Source organism: Lucilia sericata, unplaced genomic scaffold, assembly GCF_015586225.1.
Source record: "Lucilia sericata isolate MDLA Ls3-8-SP2 unplaced genomic scaffold, ASM1558622v1 Contig001648F_arrow, whole genome shotgun sequence".
Classification (NCBI taxonomy): domain Eukaryota; kingdom Metazoa; phylum Arthropoda; class Insecta; order Diptera; family Calliphoridae; genus Lucilia; species Lucilia sericata.
In genome coordinates, this window is record NW_023995562.1 from 1 (window position 1) to 13,090 (window position 13,090).

At 33.2% G+C, this 13,090-nt stretch overlaps 2 protein-coding genes across 2 annotated transcripts; both read right to left on the reverse strand.

The window, feature by feature from the left end:
* Positions 1–6,520: 6,520 nt before the first annotated feature.
* Positions 6,521–9,157, reverse strand: LOC119612303 (trypsin-2-like). Its single transcript, XM_037968067.1, has 3 exons — positions 9,016–9,157; positions 6,784–7,079; positions 6,521–6,727 (listed from the first exon to the last, which is right to left on the reverse strand). Exons 1-3 carry the CDS (start codon positions 9,155–9,157, stop codon positions 6,521–6,523), a joined length of 645 nt encoding a protein of 214 aa, XP_037823995.1.
* Positions 9,158–11,022: 1,865 nt separating this feature from the next.
* On the reverse strand, positions 11,023–11,687 carry LOC119612307 (anionic trypsin-2-like). The gene is made up of 2 exons (XM_037968070.1): positions 11,336–11,687; positions 11,023–11,282 (listed from the first exon to the last, which is right to left on the reverse strand). The coding sequence occupies exons 1-2, from the start codon at positions 11,685–11,687 to the stop codon at positions 11,023–11,025; spliced, it is 612 nt and encodes a 203-aa protein (XP_037823998.1).
* Positions 11,688–13,090: the final 1,403 nt, after the last annotated feature.

Consider the following 13,090-nt stretch of genomic DNA (forward strand, 5'->3'; position numbering starts at 1 on the left):
TTTATGTTTCTTCGTGCCTTATTTAGAAAGTTTATTGAACTTGGATTTTTATTTATTTTTGTCATTTCTTAAAATTTGTTTGCTGTTCATTTTAAGCTGTGATTTTTATCACTTTTATTTAGCGTTTAACTTAACATTGTTGCTGTTGAATTTTTTAATTAAACTTTAAAATACTGAAACCATAAAATTGTTAAATTGTATTAAATCTAATGTGACAGTGGCAATTAAGTAAAATCAGCTGTAATAGATTGTTGTTTAGCTCCAAAAAAAAAGTGTGGCCAACTTGAGCAACTAAAGCTTATGGAAAAAATTGTTAGTTTTACACCTTTGTTTATGGTTTAAAAGAAGCCTTTTTACGTTAGTCTAGATCTTTAGAGATAATTTTTTCTAGTTAGTGGTTAACACTTTATTTACGTAAATTACGTAGAGATAACATTAATTACACAATTATTAACATTACAAACATTATAATCACTGCAATTTTTTCTTCTACTATAAAAAATATTTTGTTAACCTTGGACTTCTAATGCGTTTATATCTAGCAAACAACTAACTTAAAAGTCTTAAAGATTTTAAAGATTAAACCACATATTTATATATAAAATTTGTTAAACGCTAAATGGCCAACTAGTTGCAGAAATAAATAACAAATACGTCATCGCAAAATTAACAAGTTTTTTTTTTTAAAAATTAAACAAATAAATACAAAAATAGCTATTAAAATGTAAACATTATTTAAAATAATTTATAAAAAATGTTAACAATTTGTTAAATTTTGTTGTTTTTTAAAAGTTTTATTTTTCAACTACAAACTAAAATTTAAAAAAAAAATCATTAATACCTAAACTCCACCCATATTTTTATAAATAAATATTTATATAAATATTTATTTCACACAACAGACAATTCTTAAATCAACAATAATTAAACGCATTGTGTGAGTTAGACAAACCATGATGATTAGTCCAGCAGAAGGAAATGTTGCCAACTGCAACATTATAATGTTTACTGTGCAATGGGCTTGGGTGTTTATGTTTAGGCAGTGCTGACAACTAAGTGCTTTTCCTACATAATCATTAAGTCTCAAAACTTTATCAAATTGTTTGAAAACAGGGAGGAAATTAAGAGAAAATCACAAATTTTACTTTGAAATTATTGTGAAAACTCTTCTCCCGTGTTAATCCAGTTTAGTGATGATCCACTTTATTGTTTATTTACTTAAAGTTGGCCTCACTGTTTTAATGTAAACAAAACGGGGAGTAAGCATAACACTGTCTCTCCCTTTGTCAGTAAAACCGTTATTTATTTATTGCTTTCTTGCACGCATGCAAATTTGTGTTGAATGGCAGGGATGTTAACACGAGTTTTAGTTTTAGTTTTAAATTTATGTTGGCATCAGTTTTAATCAGGGTTTGAACCGATTCTTATCCAATTAAATTTTGGATCAATTCTAATTCAGTTCTTAAGCGAATCTACTTCAGTTCGATTCAAATACTATTGCAGATCAACTCTAATTGTGTTCGGTAGCACAAGTTCTTACTAAGTCAGCTGTATGTAAATTATTGTCAAATTTAGTAAGTAAGTAAGTTTTAGTTAGTTGTTAGTTAGTTAGTTAGTTAGTTAGTTAGATAGTTAGTTAGTTAGTTAGTTAGATGTTTTTAGTTCGTTAGTTAGTTAGTTTTAGTTAGTTAGTTAGGTAGTTAGTTAGTTAGTTAGTTCGTTAGTAGTTGTTAGTTAGTTAGTTTAGTTCGTTAGTTTCGTTCGTTCGTTAGTTCGTTCGTAGTTCGTTCTTAGTAGTTCGTTCGTTAGTTAGTTCGTTACGTTCGTTCGTTCGTTCGTTAGTTCGTTCGTTAGTTCGTTAGTTCGTTCGTTCGTTCGTTCGTTAGTTTAGTTCGTTCGTTCGTTGTTCGTTAGTTCGTTCGTTAGTTTTGTTCGTTTCGTTCGTTTCGTTAGTTTAGTTCTTCGTTAGTTCGTTCGTTAGTTAGTTCGTTCGTTCGTTCGTTCGTTCGTTCGTTCGTTCGTTTCGTTCGTTTTCGTTCGTTCGTTCGTTCGTTCGTTCGTTTGTTCGTTCGTTCGTTCGTTCGTTCGTTCGTTCGTTCGTTCGTTCTTCGTTCGTTCGTTCGTTCGTTCGTTCGTTCGTTCGTTCGTTTGTTTCGTTCGTTCGTTCGTTCGTTCGTTTCGTTAGTTCGTTCGTTCGTCGTTCGTCGTTTCGTTCTTTCGTTCGTTCGTTCGTTCGTTAGTTCGTTAGTTCGTTCGTTCGTTCGTTCGTTCGTTCGTTCGTTCGTTAGTTCGTTCGTCGTTTGTCGTTCGTTAGTTCGTTTCGTTCGTTCGTTCGTTCGTTCGTTCGTTCGTTCGTTCGTTCGTTCGTTCGTTCGTTCGTTCGTTCGTTTTTTGTTCGTTCGTTTCGTTCGTTCGTTCGTTCGTTCGTTTCGTTCGTTCGTTCGTTCGTTCGTTCGTTCGTTCGTTCGTTCGTTCGTTCGTCGTTCGTTCTCGTTTCGTTCGTTCGTTCGTTCGTTCGTTCGTTCGTTCGTTCGTTCGTTCGTTCGTTTTCGTTCGTTCGTTTCGTTCGTTCGTTCGTTCGTTCGTTCGTTCGTTCGTTCGTTCGTTCGTTCGTTCGTTCGTTCGTTCTTGTTCGTTCGTTCGTTTCGTTCGTTCGTTCGTTCGTTCGTTCGTTCGTTGTTCGTTCGTTCGTTCGTTCGTTCGTTCGTTCGTTCGTTCGTTCGTTTCGTTCGTTCGTTCGTTCGTTCGTTCGTTGTTCGTTCGTTCGTTCGTTCGTTCGTTCGTTCGTTCGTTTTCGTTCGTTCGTTCGTTCGTTCGTTCGTTCGTTCGTTCGTTGTTCGTTCGTTCGTTCGTTCGTTTCGTTCGTTCGTTCGTCGTTCGTTCGTTTGTTCGTTCGTTCGTTTCGTTCGTTCGTTCGTTCGTTCGTTCGTTCGTTCGTTCGTTCGTTTCGTTCGTTCGTTCGTTTCGTTTTCGTTCGTTCGTTTCGTTCGTTCGTTCGTTCGTTCGTTCGTTCGTTCGTTCGTTCGTTCGTTCGTTCGTTCTTCGTTCGTTCGTTCGTTCGTTCGTTCGTTCGTTCGTTGTTCGTTGTTCGTTCGTTTCGTTCTTTTCGTTCGTTCGTTCGTTCGTTCGTTCGTTCGTTCGTTCGTTCGTTCGTTCGTTTCGTTCGTTCGTTCGTAGTTAGTTAGTTTTCGTTTAGTTAGTTCGTTAGTTCGTAGTGTTCGTTACAGTTTCCCTTTCGAAATGGAAAACAGATACAAAAATTAATTTAAAGAATTATAAAACAAACTGCTATTATAGTGCATTTTCCATCCCTGATAAATGCAGTGTTTATTAAAACAGTCCTAAAACATAAAATGATTGTTAGTTTGACATATTCACAAATAATTTTAATTTGCTAATTAGAAAAGTTAATAAAAGTAAGAAATTATTGTAAATATGAAAATAACAATACCCTCCCCTATTACGGTGGTGTAGGGTATAATGAAAGAATGCATAAAAATATTCTGCTTAATAAACCAAAAGGCCTAAAAATTAACCTAAAAATAGGATAAGGGCACTGTCAGTTCATTAAAGTAAATGTCAAAGAAATAACAATATTTTAACGCAATTTTGTCTTAAAAACTAGACTAGCCTTAATGTAATTTTATTAAAATTAATTGCTCATATTCATACAATATTTTTTTCTTAAATTTCAGTCGCAATTGCAACCACAGAATCAACCACTTGACATTGGTGTTATTATTAAATATTAGCTTTTTTAAAATTTTAAAAAAATATTATTTTACGGCAATATTAATTTACAAAAAAAACTGCATTAATTTATGCAAGTTGAAATTAATTGATATCTATTTATTAATAGAAAACATAAAAAATTATTATTAAGATGAATTTTTTTTTAGTCTAGAGATCATAAAAGTGTTAATTTTAATTAAATAAACTAACAAATTGAGAGCATATTAATTAGAACATGAAGAATATAAAATATTTAAAAATTTAATCATGACAACAAAACATCTCTGTTTTAATATTTTTAAAGTCTTGGTTCTTAGTTTATGTGCATTAAATGTCAAACTTGTTCTAAAACATTAATATTTCATGTTTTGTCTGCCTTGGGGTTTTCTTCATGACAGTTTTTCATTTCCGTCTGTGTTCTGCCTTTCAGATTTAGATAATATTTTGAAAACTTCTAACAAACTTAATTTATGAAAAAGACAAACGCTAGAATGGCGTGAAATTAAGAAATTACAAATGCAAATATTATAATGTTTAACAAAATTAAAAATTAAGCCAAACGTAAATTAAAATAAGATTTAAAGAGGATTTGAAGGCAGTTTAGAAGGTTCTAAAAAGATTCTATGAAATTTTGTGTCAATTTTATTTCATTCCTGAATAAATTCTTATTCACTTTTGAGTGCTGAATCAATTAAGATTGAATTCTAATTTCATTCTAGATCAATTCTAATTCAGTTCTAGAGCAATTCTAATTCAGTTCTGAATCAATTATATCAATTCTAATAGCATTCCGCATCAATCCTAACTCAGTTTTTGATCAACTCTAATTCAGTTCGAAATTACTTCTGGATTAATCACAATTCAGTTCTGGATCAATTCTAATTAATTCCTGGATTAATTCTAGTTATGTTCTGAATGTATACGAATCAATTCTACTTTGGTTCTAGATAATTTTTCAATTAATTCCTGATCTATTCTAATTCATTTCAGAATCAATTCTTATTCGTTCCTTCCTTTTACCTTCTTCATTGACCAAATTCTGTTTTCATATTTTTTTAAATCTTTTTTTTATGATTTAAAGTTCTACATGTTTTCACACATTAACATTTCTAAATACAAAAGTATTATTTACACCATAATTATTCCGAGTCATTACGTTCTTGACTAAATGAGCCAAACTACCAGTTTTTTTTTGTTTCGTGTGATTAAGTTTAAGTTTTTTTTTTTTTTAATGAGTGTGACCAATTTGTTACCGGTTGAGTCAAGTAATCATAATATTTCTTTTAAATTTAATGCTTTTTTGTAGTCTTGTCATTTTATGTTTTATTTTTAATATACTGACAAAAGTTTTTTAATATAATTATGTTTTAAATTTAATGACCAATCTTTTAAAAAGTCAACAAAAAAACTGACGAAGGTGTCACACGGATGTCGTACAAGTGTGAGAATGTTTTGAAAATATTTTTGTGTAAATGTCGATGAAAACAGAGAGGATCAGGCAAGAAAAAAGTTTGGTTATGTCCAGTTCAGTTCTAGTTCAGTTCTAGTTTTGTTCTAGTTTAGTTCTAGTTTAGTTCTAGTTTAGTTCTAGTTTAGTTCTAGTTTAGTTCTAGTTTAGTTCTAGTTTAGTTCTAGTTTAGTTCTAGTTTAGTTCTAGTTTAGTTCTAGTTTAGTTCTAGTTTAGTTCTAGTTTAGTTCTAGTTCAGTTCTAGTTCAGTTCTAGTTCAGTTCTAGTTCAGTTCTAGTTCAGTTTTAGTTCCGTTCTAGTTCTATTCTAGTTCTGTTCTAGTTCTGTTCTAGTTCTGTTCTAGTTCTGTTCTAGTTCTGTTCTAGTTCTGTTCTAGTTCTGTTCTAGTTCTGTTCTAGTTCTGTTCTAGTTCTGTTCTAGTTCTGTTCTAGTTCTGTTCTAGTTCTGTTCTAGTTCTGTTCTAGTTCTGTTCTAGTTCTGTTCTAGTTCTGTTCTAGTTCTGTTCTAGTTCTGTTCTAGTTCTGTTCTAGTTCTGTTCTAGTTCTGTTCTAGTTCTGTTCTAGTTCTGTTCTAGTTCTGTTCTAGTTCTGTTCTAGTTCTGTTCTAGTTCTGTTCTAGTTCTGTTCTAGTTCTGTTCTAGTTCTTTCTAGTTCTGTTCTAGTTCTGTTCTAGTTCTGTTCTAGTTCTGTTCTAGTTCTGTTCTAGTTCTGTTCTAGTTCTGTTCTAGTTCTGTTCTAGTTCTGTTCTAGTTCTAGTTCTAGTTCTAGTTCTGTTCTATTCTAGTTCTCTTCTAGTTCTGTTCTAGTTCTGTTCTAGTTCTGTTTTAGTTCTGTTCTAGTTCTGTTCTAGTTCTGTTCTAGTTCTGTTCTAGTTCTGTTCTAGTTCTGTTCTAGTTCTGTTCTAGTTGTTCTAGTTATGTTCTAGTTCTGTTCTAGTTCTGTTCTAGTTCTGTTCTAGTTCTGTTCTAGTTATGTTCTAGTTCTGTTCTAGTTCTTCTAGTTCTGTTCTAGTTCTGTTCTAGTTCTGTTCTAGTTCTGTTCTAGTTCTGTTCTAGTTCTCTTCTAGTTCTGTTCTAGTTCTGTTCTAGTTCTGTTCTAGTTCTGTTCTAGTTCTGTTCGTTCTGTTCTAGTTCTGTTCTAGTTCTGTTCTAGTTCTGTTCTAGTTCTGTTCTAGTTCTGTTCTAGTTCTGTTCTAGTTCTGTTCTAGTTCTGTTCTAGTTCTGTTCTGTTCTGTTCTAGTTCTGTTCTAGTTCCGTTTTTTGTAATTCTAATGACAAAACTGCTTTTTTTCAATTAATTTAATTTATTTATAATAATCAATTTAATTATGCCTAGTATTTTCGTCTATCCAATGCTTAACAAACACTAAATTAGTGAAAACCAATGGTTTATATTCGGAATCGCAGTCTAAATGCCACGACACTAAACCCCATAACTCTTCGTTCACAATCAGAGAACCAGCTTGATCGGGTATACATGAACCTTCTGGTATGCTAGTACAAATAAGTGCATTCTTTGCTGGAGGCATCTCAAAGTTTATTTCGTTGTAAAATTTAAACATAAATCCTGTGGCCACAGCTCGACCTCTGTATGATACAGCCCTGCACCCTCACCGAGTTCCCAATACACTAGAGTGCCTTTTGTACCAGCATCAAATGGATAACTTGATGTTGCTATTTCAATAGAGTTCACATTGGAGGCACTCAGATCGATTGGTTGCAGAAGTTTTATAAGAGCTACATCAAAATCTCTTGTATTGCGATCATAGAAGGGATGTATAACGGTAGCATCTATTTCATGGTCAATTGGTGAAGATTCATGATTGTTTACACCAGTAGTTACCAATAAATTTATCGGTCGTAAAATATCGATACAATGTGCTGCTGTTATAATTGTAAATTTTGAAATGATGGCACACCACCACAATATCGAGGCTATTTTCCTCTATTAACACTTCAAAGGGGAATTCTTCATCTTTAGCTAAATTAATGACGGCGCTGTTCAAGTTAAAATAAAAACTTGAAATTATGAGGAGAAATTGCAACATTGCAACTAGAATTTCAGCTTTGATTTGTAGCAAAATATTCGAAATATGAGTTAAAAGTGTGTTTAAATATGTAATAAACGATAAAAAATTAAATTTACCATTCAAATTGTAATTTACTTCGGGAAAAGTACAAATATAAATATTTATTTAAAATTATATACTAACCTTTTCGACATCACATTATTAATTCCATGATTCTAAGCTCCATAGCTCATTCACCTCACGATTGTGTCTACCCAAAATCAATTTTAGTTCTACAGGTTCTAGTTAAATTTCAGTTCTAGATGATTTCTAGTACAGTTCTAGTTCAATTCTAGTTCAGTTCTAGTTCAGTTCTAGTTCAGTTCTAGTTCAGTTCTAGTTCAGTTCTAGTTCAGTTCTAGTTCAGTTCTAGTTCAGTTCTAGTTCAGTTCTAGTTCAGTTCTAGTTCAGTTCTAGTTCAGTTCTAGTTCAGTTCTAGTTTAGTTCTAGTTCAATTCTAGTTCAGTTCTTGTTAGACTAGTTCAGTTCTAGTTCAATTCTAGTCCAGTTCTAGTCCAGTTCTAGTTCAGTTCTAGTTCAGTTCTAGTTCTAGTTTAGTTCAGTTCTAGTTCAGTTCTAGTTCAGTTCTAGTTCAGTTCTAGTTCAGTTCTTGTTCAGTTCTAGTTCAGTTCTAGTTCAGTTCAGTTCTAGTTCAGTTCTAGTTCAGTTCTAGTTCAGTTCTAGTTCAGTTCTAGTTCAGTTCTAGTTCAGTTCTAGTTCAGTTCTAGTTCAGTTCTAGTTCAGTTCTAGTTCAGTTTTAGTTCAGTTCTAGTTCAGTTCTAGTTCAGATCTAGTTCAGTTCTAGTTCAGTTCTAGTTCAGTTCTAGTTCAGTTCTAGTTCAGTTCTAGTTCAGTTCTAGTTCAGTTCTAGTTCAGTTCTAGTTCAGTTCTAGTTCAGTTCTAGTTCAGTTCTAGTTCAGTTCTAGTTCAGTTCTAGTTCAGTTCTAGTTCAGTTCTAGTTCAGTTCTAGTTCAGTTCTAGTTCAGTTCTAGTTCAGTTCTAGTTCAGTTCTAGTTCAGTTCTAGTTCAGTTCTAGTTCAGTTCTACTTCAGTTCTAGTTCAGTTCTAGTTCAGTTCTAGTTCAGTTCTAGTTCAGTTCTAGTTCAGTTCTAGTTCAGTTCTAGTTCAGTTCTAGTTCAGTTCTAGTTCAGTTCTAGTTCAGTTCTAGTTCAGTTCTAGTTCAGTTCTAGTTCAGTTCTAGTTCAGTTCTAGTTCAGTTCTAGTTCAGTTCTAGTTCAGTTCTAGTTCAGTTCTAGTTCAGTTCTAGTTTCAGTTCTGATTTCAGTCTAGTTCAGTTCTCGTTCAGTTCTAGTTCAGTTCTAGTTCAGTTTCTAGTTACAGTTCTAGTTCAGTTCTAGTTCAGTCTCGTTCAGTTCTCGTAGTTCTAGTTCAGTTCTAGTTCAGTTCTAGTTCAGTTCTAGTTCAGTTCTAGTTCAGTTTCTAGTTCAGTTCTAGTTCATTTCTAGTTCAGTTCTAGTTCAGTTCTAGTTCAGTTGCTAGTTCAGTCTAGTTTCTAGTTCAGTTCTATTTCTAGTGCAGTTCTAGTTCTAGTTCAGTTCTAGATAAGTTTGTTCTAATTCACTACTATTATTATAGTTTCAAATATCATCGGTTTTTTTTTTATTTTAAGTGATAAACACTATGTTATTTTTATTTATTTTATTACTCCTACAATACGTTAATTTAATTATGCCTAGTATTATCATCTATCCATTGTTTTAACAAACACTAGATTAGTGAAAACCAACGGTTTATATTCGAATCACAGTCTAAATGCCAGGACACTAAACCCCAAAGCTGATCGTTTACAATCAAAGAACCAGCTTGATCGGGTATACACGAACCTTCTGGTATGCTAGTACAAATTATCGCATTACTTGCTGGAGGCATATCGCTATAATTTTCGGTGGCAAAATTTAAACAAATATCTTGTTGCCACAATTCGACCTCTGCATAATATAGCATTGAACCTTGACCTAGTTCCCAATAAACTAGAGTTCCTTTTGTACCAGCAATCAAATGGATAACTTGATGTTGTAATTTCAATTAAGTCCACATTGGAGACACTCAGATCTAACGGTTGCAATAGTTTTATTAGAGCTACATCAAATTCTCTATTCCTTTCATTATATAAGGGATGTAAAGCAGTAGCATCTACTTCATGTTCAACTGGTGCAACTTCGAAATTGTGCCTCCCGGCAATTATCTTTAAATAATTCGATTCTAAGACATCGATACAATGTGCTGCTGTTATAATTGTATATTTCGAATGATAGCACCACCACAAATATCGAGGCCATCTGTCTCTATGACCACTTCAAAGGGAAATTGTTCATCCTCAGCAAAATTAATGGCGGCGCTATTCAGGTGAAAATAACTACTTGAAATTATGAGTGTTAGGAGAAATTGCAACATCTGACTTAACTTTTAAATTTGATTTGAAATAAAATATTCGAAATGTGGGTTTAAATATGTTATATTTTCTAGGAGTATAATAGGCGTTTAAGACATTAATTTAACCATTGAAATTATAATTTATTTCGGATATAAAAAAAATATATTTATCTAAAAATATATGCATATTAAAGCAAAAGTTTATAAACGGAAGCACATGCTAGATACCATGATTCTAAGACCCATAGTTCTTCGTTAACAATATAGTTTCCAAATTGATCGGTTATACATGATTCCGGTGCAAGTAGTTACCTTTAAGTCTTCTGGTTCTATTTAATTAGATCAGTTCTAGTTCAGTTGTAATTCAGTTCTACTTCAGTTCTAATTCAGTTCTAGTTCAGTTCTAATTCAGTTCTAGTTCAGTTCTAGTTCAGTTCTAGTTCAGTCCTAGTTCAGTTTCTAGTTCGTTTTCTTCAGTTCTAGTTCAGGTTCCAGTTCAGTTCTAGTTCAGTTCTAGTTCAGTTCTAGTTCAGTTCTAGTTCAGTTCTAGTTCAGTTCTAGTTCAGTTCTAGTTCAGTTCTAGTTTCAGTTCTAGTTCAGTTCTAGTTCAGTTCTAGTTCAGTTCTAGTTCAGTTCTAGTTCAGTTCTAGTTCAGTTCTAGTTCAGTTCTAGTTCAGTTCTAGTTCAGTTCTAGTTCAGTTTCTAGTTCAGTTTCTAGTTCAGTTCTAGTTCAGTTCTAGTTCAGTTCTAGTTCAGTTCTAGTTCAGTTCTAGTTCAGTTCTAGTTCAGTTCTAGTTCAGTTCTAGTTCAGTTCTAGTTCAGTTCTAGTTCAGTTCTAGTTCAGTTCTAGTTCAGTTCTAGTTCAGTTCTAGTTCAGTTCTAGTTCAGTTCTAGTTCAGTTCTAGTTCAGTTCTAGTTCAGTTCTAGTTCAGTTCTAGTTCAGTTCTAGTTCAGTTCTAGTTCAGTTCTAGTTCAGTCAGTTCTAGTTCAGTCTAGTTCCAATTCTAGTTCAATTCTAGTTCAGTTCTAGTTCAGTTCTAGTTCCGTTCTAGTTCAGATCTAGTTCAGTTCTACTTCAGTTCTAGTTCAGGTCTAGATCAGTTTTAGTTCAGGTCTAGATCAGTTCTAGTTCAGGTCTAGATCAGTTCTAGTTCAGTTTTGTTCGCGCTCTACCTTGATTCTTGTTCAGTTTTAGTTCTATTACAGTTTAGTTCTCCCTTTATTATGTTTCAATTTCAGAATCAATTATACTACATACATAACCAATCAATTTTATTACAGTTCTTATTCAACTATTGTTCAGATTTGATTCTTATCTTAAATACTACCGCATTTTACATATTAGTTTAAATAATTATCATCTATCCACTCTTGACAAATGCTAAGTTCGTCATAATCAAAGGTTTATCTTTAGAATCACATTCAAAATTCATCGACACTATACCCCACAGCTCCTTGTCCACAATCAAAGAACCAGCATCATCTCCTATACACAGTCCGGCTGGTATACCAGCACAAATTACTGCTAGACTGGATGGAGGCAGGTCGTTATCATAAAGGTCTACGGCAAAATCACCAAGTGCATTTGCTGGCGTACATCTCTTTCGGCCCACAGCTCGGTCTGGGTATATAAAAGACTAGAACCGTTTTCAATTTCCCAATAAACAAGCGTACCCAGTTTACCACCATAATAAACATGACTTGTCGATGAAATTGGAATGATGCCTACATTGGTATTTAGTTCTAAGGCTTCTTTAAGTTTAACTAGAGCCACATCATAATCTCTTGTTGTCGGCTCATATTCAGGATGTATTTTAGTGGTAGCAACTTCATGTATATGTCCACGTGGAAATATTAAAAAATTGTGTACACCAACAAAAACTTGTAAATCATTAGGTTCTATGTAATTAATACAATGTGCTGCTGTGACAATAGCATGTGTTGAAATGATAGCACCGCCACATATATCCTGATACTTATAGGCAATGGACACTTCAAAGGGAAATTGTCCTTCTTCAGCTAACATATCGGCTGTGTTGAGATGAATGTAGCAACACGAGATTAAAACTGTTAATAATAGATGCAGCATTTGAGGAAAATTTATGTATTTGTTTTAAAAGGAAATATTTTAACACAATTGTTTTTTAAGTGTTATAATTATTTTTCTTTTATATCAAAATATATGTAAGAGACGCTGTCAATTAATTTAAGCGTTAAAATTAAAATTAAATAGAACTCAACTAGATCTGAACTACAAATGAACGAGAACTCAACTATGACTGAAATTAACTACAATTGAAGTAGAACTGAACTAGAACTGAACTAGAACTGAACTAGAACTGAACTAGAACTGAACTAGAACTGAACTAGAACTGAACTTGAACTGAACTAGAACTGAACTAGAACTGAACTAGAACTGAACTAGAACTAGAAACTGAACTAGAACTGAACTAGAACTGAACTAGATCTAAACTAGAACTGAACTAGAACTGAACTGAACTAAAACTAGAACTGAACTAGAACTGAACTAGAACTGAACTAGAACTGAACTAGAACTGAACTAGAACTGAACTAGAACTGAACTAGAACTGAACTAGAACTGAACTAGAACTGAACTAGAACTGAACTAGAACTGAACTAGAACTGAACTTGAACTAAACTAGAACTGAACTAGAACTGAACTAGAACTGAACTAGAACTGAACTAGAACTGAACTAGAACTAGAACTAGAACTGAACTACAACTGAACTAGAACTGAACTGAACTAGAACTGAACTAGAACTGAACTAGAACTGAACTAGAACTGAACTAGAACTGAACTAGAACTGAACTAGAACTGAACTAGAACTGAACTAGAACTGAACTAGAACTGAACTAGAACTGAACTAGAACTGAACCAAAACTGAACTAGAACTGAACTAAAACTGAACTAGAACTGAACTAGAACTGAACTAGAACTGAACTAGAACTGAACTAGAACTGAACTAGAACTGAACTAGAACTGAACTAGAACTGAACTAGAACTGAACTAGAACTGAACTAGAACTGAACTAGAACTGAACTAGAACTGAACTAGAACTGAACTAGAACTGAACTAGAACTGAACTAGAACTGAACTAGAACTGAACTAGAACTGAACTAGAACTGAACTAGAACTGAACTATAACTGAACTAGAACTGAACTAGAACTGAACTAGAACTGAACTAGAACTGAACTAGAACTGAACTAGAACTGAACTAGAACTGAACTAGAACTGAACTAGAACTGAACTAGAACTGAACTAGAACTGAACTAGAACTGAACTAGAACTGAACTAGAACTGAACTAGAACTGAACTAGAACTGAACTAGAACTGAACTAGAACTGAACTAGAACTGAACTAGAACTGAACTAGAACTGAACTAGAACTGAACTAGAACTGAACTAGA

Bases quoted from the DNA above. Each gene is read 5' to 3' on its own strand.
- LOC119612303 (XM_037968067.1), bottom strand. From the start codon at position 9,157: ATGCCTCCAGCAAGTAATGCGATAATTTGTACTAGCATACCAGAAGGT. The intron at 7,080-9,015 runs GTTGGTTTTCAC...TTATAACAGCAG, and splicing joins CTGTGATTCGAATATAAACC to CACATTGTATCGATATTTTA. The intron at 6,728-6,783 runs GTCGAGCTGTGG...ATAAACTTTGAG, and splicing joins CAGGGCTGTATCATACAGAG to ATGCCTCCAGCAAAGAATGC.
- LOC119612307 (XM_037968070.1), bottom strand. From the start codon at position 11,687: ATGTTAGCTGAAGAAGGACAATTTCCCTTTGAAGTGTCCATTGCCTAT. The intron at 11,283-11,335 runs GTACGCTTGTTT...TTATATACCCAG, and splicing joins TTATTATGGTGGTAAACTGG to ACCGAGCTGTGGGCCGAAAG.